Source organism: Leuciscus leuciscus, assembly GCF_965113295.1.
Source record: "Leuciscus leuciscus genome assembly, chromosome: 1".
In the NCBI taxonomy this organism is placed as follows: domain Eukaryota; kingdom Metazoa; phylum Chordata; class Actinopteri; order Cypriniformes; family Leuciscidae; genus Leuciscus; species Leuciscus leuciscus.
The window spans coordinates 14,037,307-14,052,203 of NC_138725.1; the positions used below are offsets into that span (position 1 = coordinate 14,037,307).

The 14,897-nt window shown below is 38.5% G+C and overlaps 2 protein-coding genes across 2 annotated transcripts in view; one reads left to right on the forward strand and one right to left on the reverse strand.

The window, feature by feature from the left end:
• Nucleotides 1–14,897, forward strand: part of LOC309501649 (uncharacterized protein) — a 109,088-nt gene that overhangs the window by 79,518 nt on the left and 14,673 nt on the right. The gene's annotated exons all lie outside the window — the stretch shown is intronic.
• LOC309499307 (uncharacterized protein) lies at nucleotides 978–13,300 on the reverse strand. The gene is made up of 6 exons (XM_082170534.1): nucleotides 13,197–13,300; nucleotides 10,996–11,119; nucleotides 10,076–10,226; nucleotides 3,610–5,139; nucleotides 3,043–3,164; nucleotides 978–2,899 (listed from the first exon to the last, which is right to left on the reverse strand). The coding sequence occupies exons 2-5, from the start codon at nucleotides 10,996–10,998 to the stop codon at nucleotides 3,076–3,078; spliced, it is 1,773 nt and encodes a 590-aa protein (XP_082026660.1). The 5' UTR covers nucleotides 10,999–11,119; nucleotides 13,197–13,300; the 3' UTR covers nucleotides 978–2,899; nucleotides 3,043–3,075.

Genomic DNA, 14,897 nt, shown 5'->3' on the forward strand with positions numbered 1-14,897 from the left:
TACCCGCGGGGCCCGCGGGTTATGAGACGACCCGCGCATCACTAATGTACGGCTCTGTAAACGCTGCTCCATCACTGTGAGTTTGAGTCACTTATAACGTGCATTTGAAAAAAAAAAACAACACGCATCAAACATCTTTCCAAAACATGAGAATCATTTATGAACCTCTTGTCCAACAACAGACAACATTTAATAACATGCATTTACTCCAAACTCACTTCATAAGGACAGCTGAGCTCCTCCTTCTGTGAGATGATGTGTCTTCTTACACAGAATAAGGCAGTCGTGTATTTATAAGTCATGTTTAATCAAAGTGTTTCAATCTTCTGTTTATTCAGCTACAGCGATAGGGATTTCCTGGAATGATGCGCATTATTGTACTTCTGTGGCAGGGCATATTTAGCATGTTTCTGTGAGAGCGCCCTCTGGCATTCAAATGGGGCAGTATTTCCTACCAATCAGCCGCACTCCACTGACAAGCTGCGCATAAAATAATCGCAAATCGCGTGTGATTTTGTTGCAATTAATCGTTCAGCCCTATCATCAAGATAGTATTATTACTCACAGCGTCTTAAAGTACACAAGTCTGAAAGTGAACTCACGGTGTGTGTAAGCTGATAAGGGCGTTTCACAGGTTCGCATGGATCGCCTCAGATAATTTGTGTTTGAATAGCGCGCACTCTCCGTGGGCGGGGTCACATTAAAACATAATGAGCTGAGATGAGAACGACTGACATCTCTCTCTTTTCGTACATATTACATAAACTGAGAATATTTGTTTTTTATAAAAAATACTTTACTTAAAAGAAGAGAATTCAAGCTTCATGCCTGCGTGTCTGTATGCCTGTTTGACTGAGTATTCGCTGAGTTACAGTTCATTTTCAGACACGTTTCAGAATGGACTTCACTGACAGAGAGAAAGCAGAACTCGCTTCATGTTTATTTTTCTTTATTTGGCAAAAAGCACAACACTTTGTTTTTATTGTGAGTATACACAAAAAAATACACACTTAACAGGATTGATTGATGTATAACACAAGTATGTCAAAATCAAAGTCTCTTTTGCACTGATAAGGAAAAAAGTGAGCAGATCACACCAGCGTGACTGCCGACCTCAGGGGGTTTAAAATCAATCCTAAATCTAACTGGGAGCCAGTGTAAAGACCTGAGGACTGGTGTGATATGTTCATATTTTCTGGTTCTGCTCAGAATCCTGGCGGCAGCGTTCTGTATGAGCTGCAACTGTCTTATGGTCTTTTTTGGGAAGGCCAGTGAGGAGTCCATTACAATAATCCACCCTGCTGGTGATGAAAGCATGAACAAGTTTCTCTAAGTCTTGTCTGGAAACAAAGCATCTAATTCTTGCAATATTTTTCAATGTTCATTGTAAAATGTTCTCATTTAAGCATCTCTTCTTGACAGACACAGATCTAGCTTCAGTGGCAGGAGAGATCAATATATCAAAGAAAATACAGAAATGATCAGACAATGCTACATCCTTAATAACAATCGATGAAATGTTTAGACCCTTACTGATAAGTAAATCTATAGTGTGTGTCCACGATTGTGTGTGGGTCCATGTACATGCTGAGTCAGATAAAAAGTTTTTAAAACAGTTTTGATTTCTTTTGCCATATTGTTTTTAAAAGGTATCTATGTGAATGTTAAAATCTCCAGCAATGGCAAAACAGTCAAACTCTGAGGTAATTGTTGATAACAGTTCTGTAAAGTCCTCAGCAAAGGCTGGAGAGTATTTTGGAGGCCTGTAAATAATTTTGGAGGCCTGTAAATAAGTAAAATGCGTGGAGCACCTTTTAACAAAGTACCCAGATATTCGAAAGACGGATAATTCCCAAATGATGGGGGCAAAAGAGTGGGATAGTTTGGTTCCAGCATACACCAGTTCTTCCATTCTCCCTGAGAAGCACAGAAGTGGAGATGCTGGAGAGAGGGATAAAGTGTCTGGTGAGAGGGGCTGTTGCTCAGGTGTTATCAGAGGCTGTGATATGCTGTCCTGGCTTCCCTGGCTGTTTTCCAGGAAGTCATCCTTGGGTGCTGAATCTTGGAGCATTTCTAATATGTCTGTCTGTGGTGAGCTCTGTGGGCAGAGTTCAGCTGAGATTGTGTCTGTGAGTAGAAGTTGTTGTTGCTGAGTGGTGTTATCGTTGTCCTTGTGTGATATGTCAACCGCATGTCCATTTTGTTGTCCTTGTGTGATATGTCAACCGCATGTCCATTTTGTTGCTGAAGTGAAGTCCTGTGGTCATTCATACTGTGTCCAGGTGTGTGTGTGCGCCAGTCAGATTGAGTGGATTGGCACACACTGCAGAAGGATGATTGAGGGAGAAGTAGATATTGTCCTTTAGCACTCTTGAACCAACTTTGTTTGGGTGGTGGCCATCTTGATTAAACAGTTGTCTCTGACTCCAGAAAAGATTGAAGTTATCAATGAAGTTCACTCCTTTTATATTGCAGGTTTTTTGCAGCCATGTATTAAGCCCAAGCAACCGTGAAAACCTGTTTGTTCCTCTTGCTGGGAGTGGTCCACTGATGAATGTTTGAACTTTCGGTCTTTAAAATGTTTCAAAAAGTTCATTGGAATCCTTCTGACTGCTCTTTATGAATATTATTCTTCCCCACATGAATGATGAGTCGATTTGCAGTCTTATGTTTCATCAGAATGTTCTGAAGTTCCCTGTTTACATCAGAAGTTGTTGCTTGTGGAAGTAAAATGAAACCATTCTTTGTTGATTCAAAAAAACTTTCAAAACCAAGAAATATCTTTATTTTATTGTAGTTTAGATGTTTATACTTGCAAACGCCCAGTGAAACGGATCCAGAACTGAGCTGGTTTAAGGACACCGCAGAGGACCCTGAATTAACGTCTAGCATCTTTAACCTGTAGGTAAGGGCAATTTATAATTGTAACAGGTTATGGGAATGTTTTAGAATGATTTATAAGGTTACAGCGGTATACAAATACAACAATCCTCATAAGATTCCTAAGTTTGAGTTTACTTGTGAAACTGTTCCCACACTCACCACATGTGTATGGTCTTTCTCCAGTGTGGATCATCATGTGTCTCTTAAGGTTTCCTTTATCCGTGAAGCTCTTCCTGAATTGATCACATGTATAAGGTTTCTCTCTGGTTCTCCCATCAGGTCTAAAAGAATCATTAAATCATGTGACATTTCAAATGAGAGAAAAAATGTGAAATTAAAAGTGAAGCCACAAGTCAAGATCACTCGTGAGTTCAATAGTCATTTTAAACCAGTCGAATCTGGTTTGAGGATGGTTCCAAACATGACAGAATGTTTCAGGAACATCATGCTAACCTTTAAATAACATTCTATTAACATTCAGGAAACTGGACATTTGTATGTTCTTGGAATGTTACAAATCAACGTTCCTGGAATGTTAAATTTTAAATCGAAAGAACGGTTGAGGAACATTTTACCTTTTAAAACACATTCCTCTAGCTTCAAGAAAACTGGAAATTTTTATGTTCCCAGAACCAACATTTGGGTCTGAATATTTGGAGAATATTTGTTCTGAATATATGGAGAACGTTCTTATAAAAAGCGTCTGTTAGCTGGGGAACTACTTACCGTGAATGTGGTGATGTGGTTTCTCCACTGTATGGATCTTCATGTGTCGCTTCAGGCGAGTTTTAATAGTGAAACTCTTCCCACACTGATCACACATGTGTGGCTTCTCTCCAGTGTGGATCCTCTCATGTATTTTCAGATGTCCTGACTGACTGAATCTCTTGTCACAGTGTGAACACTTGTAAGGTTTTTCTCCAGTGTGAATTCTCTGGTGCTGTTTTAAATTGCCCGCTGTAATAAAAGTCTTCTCACACTCAAAGCACATGTACTCTCTCACACCAGTGTGAATTTTCTCATGTGTGTATAAATGTTGCAGCTGTGAAAAACTCTTTCCACACACAGAACATGAATGTGGCTTCTCCTTCGTATGAACTGCCAGGTGTGTCTTCAGGTCTGATGCCCTAAGAAATGTTTTGGCGCATTGATCACACGTGAATGGCTTCTCTCCGGTGTGGATCCTCATGTGTATCTCAAGGCTTGATGATCGTGTGAAACTCTTCCCACATTGATCACATGTGAACGGCTTCTCTCCGGTGTGGATTATCATGTGAACATCAAGGTTAGATGATTGTGTGAAACTCTTCCCACACTGATCACATGTGTGTGGTTTTTCTCCAGTGTGGATCATCTCATGTGTTTTCAGATTTGAAGAGTGACTGAATCCTTTGTCACAGTGTGAACACTTGTAAGGTTTTTCTCCAGTGTGAATAATCTGGTGCAGTTTTAAACTGTCTGCTGTAGTACAGGTCTTCTCACACTCAAAGCACATGTACTCTCTCACACCAGTGTGGATTTTTTGATGTCTATGTAAAGTTTGCAGCAGTGAAAAACTCTTTCCACACACAGAACATGAATGTGGCCTCTCCTTCGTATGAACTGTCAGGTGTGTCTTCAGATTTGATGCACTAAGAAATGTTTTGCCGCATTGATCACATGTGAACGGCTTCTCTCCAGTATGAACTCTCATGTGAACATCAAGACTTTCTTTGTATGTGAAACTGTTTCCACACTGAACACACATTTGCGGCTTTTCACCAGTGTGGATTCTCATGTGTCTCTTAAGGGATCTTGATTGACTGAAACTCTTTCCACACTGATCACATGTGAACGGCTTCTCAACAGTTTGAACTCTCATGTGAACAACAAGATTTCGTTTTGATGTGAAACCTTTTCCACACTGATCACATGTGAACAGCTCTCTGGTGTGGATTCTCAGGTGACGCTCAAGACTTTGTTTGGTTGTGTAACTCTTTCCACACTGAGTGCAGGTGAAAGATTTCTTGGCTCTTCTTTTCTTTAATAATGTCTGTTTAGTCTTTGAGCAACTCAAAGGTTTTTCTCCAGGTTTGACATGATGTTCCTCCTCCACTTCACTCAGTTCTTCTCTCTCCTCCTTCACTTCACTCAGTTCTTCACTCTCCTCCTTCACTTCACTCAGTTCTTCTCTCTCCTCCTTCACTTCACTCAGTTCTTCTCTCTCCTCCTTCACTTCACTCAGTTCTTCACTCTCCTCCTTCACTTCCATCAGGTCTGACATGAAAGAAAAAATTTGATTTTTTTTTAATTAGCATGACAGAGGTTGCCTATAAAACATGGAATGAACCAAGAAAAGCTTAAAATTGAATGGAACTGAGAAGCAAATCCAAGGAAACAATGAAATCAGAGAAAGACTGCAATCAAAAAAATGTACTAAACAAGAGCAAACTGCACACACCAGCTATGGAATAAAATAACATACACACATACCCGTTCAAAAGGTTTGTGGTTTTTTAATGTTTTTAAAAGTAGTATCTTCTGCTTGACAAGGCTGCATTTATTTGATTAAATATTGTGAAATATTATGACGATTTAAAATGACTGTTTTCTTTTTTAATATATTTTAAACTAATTTATTCCAGTGATCAAAGCTGAATTGTCAGCATCATTACTCCAGTCTTCAGTGTCACATGATCCTTCAGAAATCATTCTAATATGAGGATTTTATGCTCAAGAAACATTCATTATTATTATCAGTTGAATTACAACAGTTAGTTATGTTTACATTTTTTTTCAAAATTATTTGATAAATAGAAAGTTCAAAGAACAGCATTTATTTAAAATAGAATATTTTCTAACATTATAAATGTCTTTACTGTCACTTTTGATCAGTTTAACTCATCCTTGATGAATAAAAGTATTTATTTATTTTATTTCTTTCCCCCAAAAATAAAACTTTTGAACGGTAGTGTTTAATGTTACAAAAGCTTTAGATTTCAGATAAATGCTGTTCTTTTGAACTTTCTATTTAATCAAAGAATTAAAAAAAAAAAAAAAAAAAAAAAAGTAAAAAACTGTTTTCAACATTGATAATAAACATATGTTTCTTGAGCATCAAATCATCATATTCGCATGATTTCTGAAGGATCATGTGACACTGAAGACTGGAGTAATGATGTCCAGGAAGCAGACACACACTGTCAGTTCAAAGCTAGATTAAAGACACATCTCTTTGACATAGCATTCACATAATACATTATAGACTTCTATAATTCAATGTTAGGCTACATAGATTAGGTCAGCCGGAACCGGGAACACTTCCCATAAATCCTGATGTACTTGTTACATCATGAGTCATATTCTTCGATATATTGATCTCTCCTGCCATTGAAGCTAGATCTGTGTCTGTCAAGAAGAGATGCTTAAATGAGAACACTAGTGTACTATTTATGAAGGCTATATCTTTAACACCAAGCATATCTGCTGACTCTGTTGATTTTCTCCTTGATTCTTTTAACTCAAAAGTTAAAGGTGTAATTGATGATATTGCTCCTGTTAAAGTCAGGAAGAAGAGTGGCAGACAAAAGGCACCTTGGAGAAACTCAACAGCAGTGCAAAATATGAAAAGACAATGCAGAAAAGCAGAGCGCATGTGGCGGAAGACAAAACTTGTAGTCCATTATAACATCTACAAAGACAGCCTTCATGCTTTCAATATGGAACTAGGCAAAGCTAGACAGACTTTCTTCTCAAATATTATAAACAGCAATTTAAACAACACACGCACTCTTTTTGCTACTGTAGAGAGACTGACAAACCCCCCAAGCCAGATTCCTAGTGAAATGCTCTCAAACAGCAAGTGCAGTGAGTTTGCTTCTTTCTTCTCTGAGAAAATCAATATCAGAAAGGTGATCAGCACATCCTTGAGTTGCCCTGGGGTCAGACAGATCAGACCACCTGAGAAAGTAGCTACTATGTCTGACTTCAAAGAAATTGATGGCAAAATTTTGGAAGAAACCGTACAACACCTTAAAACATCAACATGCGCCCTTGACACACTTCCCACATCTTTTTTCAAAAGTGTACTAAACAGTTTAGAAGCAGATCTTCTAGAAGTGGTAAATGCCTCACTTCTCTCTGGGAGTTTTCCAAACTCCCTGAAAACTGCAGTTGTCAAGCCCCTCCTGAAAAAGAGCAATCTGGATAAGACCATATTAAGCAACTATAGACCGATCTCAAATCTTCCTTTCATAGGCAAGATCATTGAAAAAGTTATCTTCAATCAGCTGAACAAATTCTTAAGCTCAAATGGTTACTTTGACAATTTTCAATCTGGTTTCCGACCGCATCACAGCACAGAGACAGCGCTCATAAAGATAATAAACGATATTCGCTTAAATACTGATTCAGGAAAATTATCAGTGCTGGTACTACTCGACCTCAGTGCTGCATTTGACACTGTCGATCATAACATACTTCTTGACAGGCTGGAAAACTGGGTGGGGCTATCTGGGATAGTCCTAAAATGGTTCAGGTCATACTTAGATGGGAGAGGTTATTATGTTAGTATAGGAGACCATAAGTCTGAGTGGACATCCATGACATGCGGAGTCCCTCAAGGCTCAATCCTTGCGCCACTCCTGTTCAACCTGTATATGCTCCCAATGAGCCAAATAATGAGAAATAACCAAATTGCTTACCACAGCTATGCAGACGACACACAGCTGTACTTAGCCCTATCGCCTAACGATTATAGCCCCATTGACTCCCTGTGCCGATGCATTGACGAAGTCAACAGTTGGATGTGTCAAAACTTTCTTCAATTAAACAAAGACAAAACTGAAGTTATTGCGTTTGGAAACAAAGATGAAGTTCTCAAGGTGAATGCATACCTTCACTCTAGGGGTCAAACAACTAAACATCAAGTCAGGAATCTTGGTGTGACACTAGAGTCAGACCTTAGTTTCAGTAGTCATGTCAAAGCAATAACTAAATCAGCATATTATCATCTGAAAAATATTGCAAGAATTAGATGCTTTGTTTCCAGGCAAGACTTAGAGAAACTTGTGCATGCTTTCATCACCAGCAGGGTGGATTATTGTAATGGACTCCTCACTGGCCTTCCCAAAAAGACCATAAGACAGTTGCAACTCATACAGAACGCTGCCGCTAGGATTCTGAGCAGAACCAGAAAATATGAACATATCACACCAGTCCTCAGGTCTTTACACTGGCTCCCAGTTAAATTTAGGATTGATTTTAAAGTACTATTACTGGTATATAAATCATTCAATGGCCTAGGACCTCAATACATTGCAGATATGCTCACTGAATATAAACCCAACAGATCACTCAGATCATTAGGATCATATCAGCTAGAAATACCAAGGGTTCACTCTAAGCATGGTGAGTCTGCTTTTAGCTATTATGCCAGCCGCAGCTGGAACCAGCTTCCAGAAGAGATCAGATGTGCTCCTACAGTGGTCACATTCAAATCCAGACTCAAAACACTTCTGTTTAGCTATGCATTTACTGAATGAGCACTGTGCCGCTGTTCGTCCGACTGTTTGTACTGTACTCTATTTTATTTTATTTTTCTAAACTGTTTTATTTATCCTTATTTCTTTTAATTATTTTAATTTCTCCTATGTCAGCAGGGCATTTAGCCCGAAACTGTAAATGCCCACCCAGAAGGTAAAAGAAAGTGATAATGTGAAAGTGACGTGTATTAATGTGGGTTTGAAAGTAGAACAGTGTTTAAATGACGATATTAAAGTTTTCGTCTGAGAAAGAATGTGAACGCAGTGCTAAAGAAAGTGAAAAGAACGTGTGAGTAAATGAGGGAGAAAAGAAAGTTAAAGGAAAGTTGATAGATGGAAGTCGAGAAAGAATGTGAACGCAGTGCTAAAGTGCTAAAGAAAGTGAAAAGAACGTGTGAGTAAATGAGGGAGAAAAGAAAGTTAAAGGAAAGTTGATAGATGGAAGTCGTAAGAAGATTGAAGGTTAAAAGAAGGAAAGATTTAAGTCTTAAGGGAATCATTTGAAGGAAAGATCTATATTTTTAATTTTTAAAAGGACTGTATTTTATTTAATTTTTCTAAACTGTTTTAATTATTCTTATTTCTTTTTATTATTTTAATTTCTTCTATGTAAAGCACTTTGAATTGCCATTGTGTATGAAATGTGCTATATAAATAAACTTGCCTTGCCTTGCCATGAGAAGAATGGCATCTACGCTAATTTTAGTGTCTTTGTTTATCCCGAGGTTTTCCCGCAGCCTGTCGGATCCAGGCCGTATCCAGATCTGATGAAGGACCTTCGCCTGGACCCAATGACAACGCAGTGCTGAAGTGCCAACTAGTCTCTCCCTATGGAGGATCCCTTTACCACTCTACAGATAAAGCGTTGTCGGGAAAATTCAATTTGCATACCTACCCCGAAGTGACAAAATAAAATAAAATTCTGAATCAAAGTTTATAAGGAAACACCAGTACTTTGTTTAGGCTTGGTTTGTAGGGAATTCCAACCCTGCGTACATATATTCAAACGCACTTAACTATAGAACCAATTCTTAATGCGCATGTGAATGCCATCAGCGTTTCTCAAAGGTTCGCGTTTAAAGTCTGTGTAGATAGAATGGTGTCGTCTTAGCGGCCCCTAATTTAATAACAAATGATCGTTGCGACAGAAGCGAATCAATCAAAACTAACTTTAGCTGGAAAATAACTTTATTAAAGAACCAGTATCAAGCCAAAACAATCTCAATCCATTGTCTCAGTTTTTACTGAAAAATAGTGTGTTTACCACATTCATCAACCCTGTTACCAAAGTTATTTTTAAGAAATATAATTAGAATAACGTCTATAATTTTTCAGATTAGTTAAATTGTTAATTTACTCTCACTTTACTGAGAAATATCCAACATTCTGGTAATTCATTTGATTTTTGGAATTCATAAAACATTTGGTATATTCCAACATGGTTGCAAAAAAAACATGTGAACCATAAACCAGGGCTAAAACTATACTTAGTTTGACCTCATGTTGATAATCAATATGAAAGTTTCGCAAACCTCCCTCTACTGAACATTTCTTGAAAATTCAGTACATATTCAATAGTTAAACTGCATATCTAAATGTGATGAAGTGCTTGAATGTTTCTAACATGAATGTTCTTCAGCATCATGAATGAATGAAGAATAAACACCAACCTCTTTGTTCTTCAGGATCTTCAGTGTGTTTCATTCTGCAGGGTTCTGGATCACTCATGTTCTCACTGTCCTCTTTAATAAACTCAGTCTTTGCAGCTTTCAGCTCTTCCTGATGCTCGTCTTCACTTGTAGCTGATGGGAATTTACTAGCCTGGTTAAAAACAGACAATTCTGAGTTATGGTCTGGCAAAGCTCCTTTTAATAACTCATTTCCAAAGGGGCGTCACCAACGGACGTCGCTCAAATACCTCTGGGCACAATTGGATAGACCTAAAACTCCTAAAACCAATCAGAGCGATCGTCATGTGTAAAGCCATATGCTGCGTCCCAATTCACCTATGTTACACTACGCCATAAAAGTATTTACTCTTTTTGTGAAGAAAATGTATTTACTTTTGAATGTGTAGCAAAAAAGTAGGCAACTTTGGGACATACTACTTCGTCACCTTTATTGGACGGATCTGTCGCGTGCATCCCGTCATGTAAACTGCCATGTCAATCATCTAGTCACAGTTAAAATCCTCTATTAAATCTAATTTAATTTCCTACCGTTTCGGAGAGAAATGTAGTTGCACGTTCATCTGCCAGTGGGTCTTTCATGGAGACTGTCCTCATGTGTTTGCAATTTGAATATAATAATGCATTTAAAAGTTGGTGCGCTTCACCAACAGACGTCGGAGTGGACGTCGCTCAAATGCCTCAGGGCGCAATTGGATAGGCTAGACCTAAAACCAATCAGAGCGATCGTCATGTGTAAAGCCCGCCTCAACATTTCTCGGCATGGGGAAATGGAATTCAATGAGCTCTCTGCCAGACTACTTGCAGAGCAAATCTAAATTTGCCAGAAGTTGTCAGGGTTTTCCTAGGCTAGGAATTTACAGCATTTTTTGGAGAAATGCTGTGGGAGGAGCTTCACTGACCATGTGACTGATGTGGGAGGAGCTTCACTGATGATGTAATTGCTGTGGGAGGGGTCCCCTGTCCATGTGACTGCTGTGGGCGGAGCTTCACTGACTGAACTGCAGATTGGTTCCAGGAGATGATCTGCAAAAATCTAAAGTATATCAGTAACTAAGTTTGTTTTTATACGGTCAAAGAGCAGATGTCAAATGCTGTGATTTGAAAATACCAAAAGATTTAGCTTGCCTAATCTCAACCGGTAGAGAAATCCAAAGTTTTGGAGCTAATGAAGAAAAAGCCCTTTCTCCCATTAATTTTAAACGAGTTGAGGGAACAGTTAAAAGACCAGATTCCGAAGAACGAAGATCACGTTTTGGAGTATATGGAGTTAAAAGCTCGGTCAAGTATTGAGGTGCTAAACCATGCAGTGCCTTGTAAGCATCAAAATTTTGAAGTCCACCCTAAACCTAATGGGAAGCCAATGCAGAGACTCCAAAACGGGAGTAATATGGTCTCGTATATTAGTTCTAGTAAGGATTCTGGCAGCCGAATTTTGTAAAACCTGCATTCTGTTTAAGGTAGCTTTTGACACGCCAGCTAACAAGGCATTACATTAATCAATACGGGAGAACACAAAAGTTATCATCAATCTCTCAGCAACAGTAAAGGACAGCATTGGACTGTACGCAATCTGGCAATATTTCTAAGATGGAAGAATGAAATTTTAACAGTATTCAGAACATGTGGCTCAAACGTTAGATTGGCATCAAAAATTACTCCTAGATTCCTCAATTTTGTTTGAAACTCCACATTTGAGCCATCAAGAGCTAGAGCAACCGACTCTGCTTTGCGTAGATGGTAGGGTGAACCAACAAGCATAATCTCATTCTTTTCACTGTTAAGACAAAGAAAATTATCCGTCATCCATTCCTTCATCTTAGAAATACACTCAGAAAGAAAATAAACAGGCACAATTTCATTAGGTCTAAAATGAATATAGATCTGGGTATCATCTGCATAAAAGTTAAATTTTATACCAAGTGATCTCAAAAGCTGGCCAAGAGGATAAACATAAATTAAAAAGAAGAGGGCCCAAAATTGACCCCTGGGGGACGCCAGACTGCACAACATTAACCTCAGATCTAAATCCACCCATGGCAACGAACTGCTTCCGATCAAAAAGGTAAGACTTAAACCAATTAAGAACAGTATTTGAAACCCCAAAAACAGTTTCAAGACGAGTAATTAAAATTGAGTGATCAACAGTGTCAAAAGCGGCACTGAGATCAAGTAGGATCAAAACTGAAAGACAGCCAGAATCTGAGGCGATTAACGGGTCATTAGTGACCCTAGCCAAAGCTGTTTCAGTACTATGTAATTTACGAAAGCCTGATTGCAGAGGCTCAAAGAGATTGTTCTCAGTTAAATGAGAAATCATATCCCATGGGATAAGTCACATTTGGGAAAAGAAAAAAAAAATTAAAAGAAAAAAGATCCAAATAAATAAAACTCAAATAACCTCAATTCGCACCTTCATGCAAATTTATAACCAAAAATCACAATCCACACAATAAACAAACAAAAGTGGATTAAATAAATCCTCCCAATCCCAGCAGTTTTTGGTGGTGGTAAAGGAATTAACAGTAGATAAGAGTGGTGGCAATAACCACCCACAGTACTCAAGAACACAATTAACTAGCCTAAAAAAAATACAATTAAAGAAAATACAATTAAATCAACCAATATAACAAATAAACAATTCAATACCCAATCATCTCAGCACACGCACACACTTCCATACACACAAACACGCGTTCACAAAGAGCCCACTCAAACACGCGCTCGATCGCCTCAACACACACTCATATGACTCGTTCCCATAAAACGTGCTCACACAAACATGCGCTCACATCAACGCACACTCATATAAAGACTCGTTCACATAAAACCTGCTCACACAAACACGCGCTCGCATAAAGCCCCGCTCACACAACCGTGCGCGTCTAAATCACGGTAGTCCGTGGGACTTGAGCGCGCACCCTCTCCAGTCTCCACAGCACAGCACCACCGGTCGCAGTAACGAGCCGCTACACAGCAGCAAAACAACAGCGGGCAGATTTCTATAAAATAATTACTCAATTTGGTCATTAACCACGCATACACTATATCTAAATTACATCTCTGGTTTGCAAACAACTTACAAAATACCATATAAACTTACCTGCAGCACAACCCTCGGTTAAAACGGCGAACAATCCACCAATGCCTTGATCACACTATGTAAACGAGCGACACAAAAAAATACAGTCTGCATACCATGCCGGAGGGAAAACGGAAGTAAAAGGAAATCTCCGTGTTTTTAAAGGAGCCGTGAGCTTAACTTCCGCCCAGCTCCATCCACTCACACAGAACAGTAAAACCCTAAGAGAGTCACCCCATTACATTCGCATAACAGATATACTTGTGTAAAAATTAAGCAACATATTTATTCTGACCTGTGCTTATATAATACAAGATTAAGAGTTCATACTAAAATTATTTAAATTAATAAAAACTTCTAGCCGACAAGTGGGTGTTTTGAAGAATAGTTGGAAAGTATATAGATTTAAAATGACAATGAGTATTTTTGGGTCTGCATGATCCTTACAATGTTTGAATATGTCATCAAGTGTCAATTTACAGGAGATCCAGAGCTGCTGGAAGTAATTTTGAACAGGGGGTGCTGTGAATTTTTTTTTTTTTTTTTTTTTTTTTTGACAAAAAAAAAAACTATGAGCCTATAGGCCTATTTAAAATACATTTTAAAAATAAATACATTGAGATTTACTACTTTATTGTCATATACACTTCAGTGCACACAGCCAGGGTCTGAAACACACAGACATCAGTTCTCAGGTGAATGTATGCGCTATTAATCTGAAGCAGAAGCAGAGTCAGAATCAGAAATAATACTTTAATAATCGAAAGAAATAATCAAAATAATCAAAAGAAAACTAAATAATTACTTTCGTTACAACTCCAGATAGCCTATACATAAATGCAACATATTTAGATACAACAAATAATATTACAACAACATATAATATTAATCAAACTTAACAGTAACACTATTACAATGCAATCGATTTGGTCAGCGGGCATGAGTCCTGCACGTTTATGTCACACGCAACTCTATTAACTCCAAAATCCTTTTACGCACACCACAAGGAAATAATCTCTGACTATTTAAGCAATGTATTTATTGAAAAGTTCTCCACATCCATTACGCAAAGAACACGCGTACAAAATAACACTTTCTGTCTCCATCTCCAACCTCTTTACACAAACCACAAGGAAATAATCTCAGACTATTTAAACGTTATTTAACAATTCTCCACAACCATTACGCAAAAAACACACAATCGAAATAATACTCTCCATCTCCATCCCCACCACCTTACAAAAATACTATAGTGTACTACTTACAATTGCTTGGCTAGTCAAAGCTGATCCCACTTGTTGTCAAAAAAATAAATGCTACAAGCGTGCAAAAACCATGCTCTTACCTGAGCTACAGATCTATTTTGTTACAGATCTATCACAGGCTCAGCTCCCTCCTACTTTCAATCACTCCCACGAGTCTACATCCCTACCAGACGCCTACGATCGGTCAAAGAGCGACGTCTCGTGGTTCCATCACAGAAAGCCACAAAATCACTTTCCAGAACATTCTCATTCACAGTTCCATGCTGGTGGAACGCTCTCCCCACCCTCATCCAGAATGCAGAATCCCTGACAACATTGTAATGGGCTGTAATGTGAAGAGCATTCATGTCTAGTTCACACAAGATAATAAACATACTCATCCCTAATAATCTTTGTTCAAGATAGTTTTAAGGCCTGTTCACACCGGGACGAATTTCACCGACGTTTAACGCCTCGT

Excerpts from the sequence above, each read along its gene's own strand:
- LOC309499307 (XM_082170534.1), bottom strand. Across the intron at positions 5,140-10,075 it reads AGATCCTGAAGAACAAAGAG|ACCTGATGGAAGTGAAGGAG; the intron begins GTTGGTGTTTAT and ends CTTTCATGTCAG. Across the intron at positions 3,165-3,609 it reads ACCACATCACCACATTCACG|ACCTGATGGGAGAACCAGAG; the intron begins GTAAGTAGTTCC and ends TGATTCTTTTAG.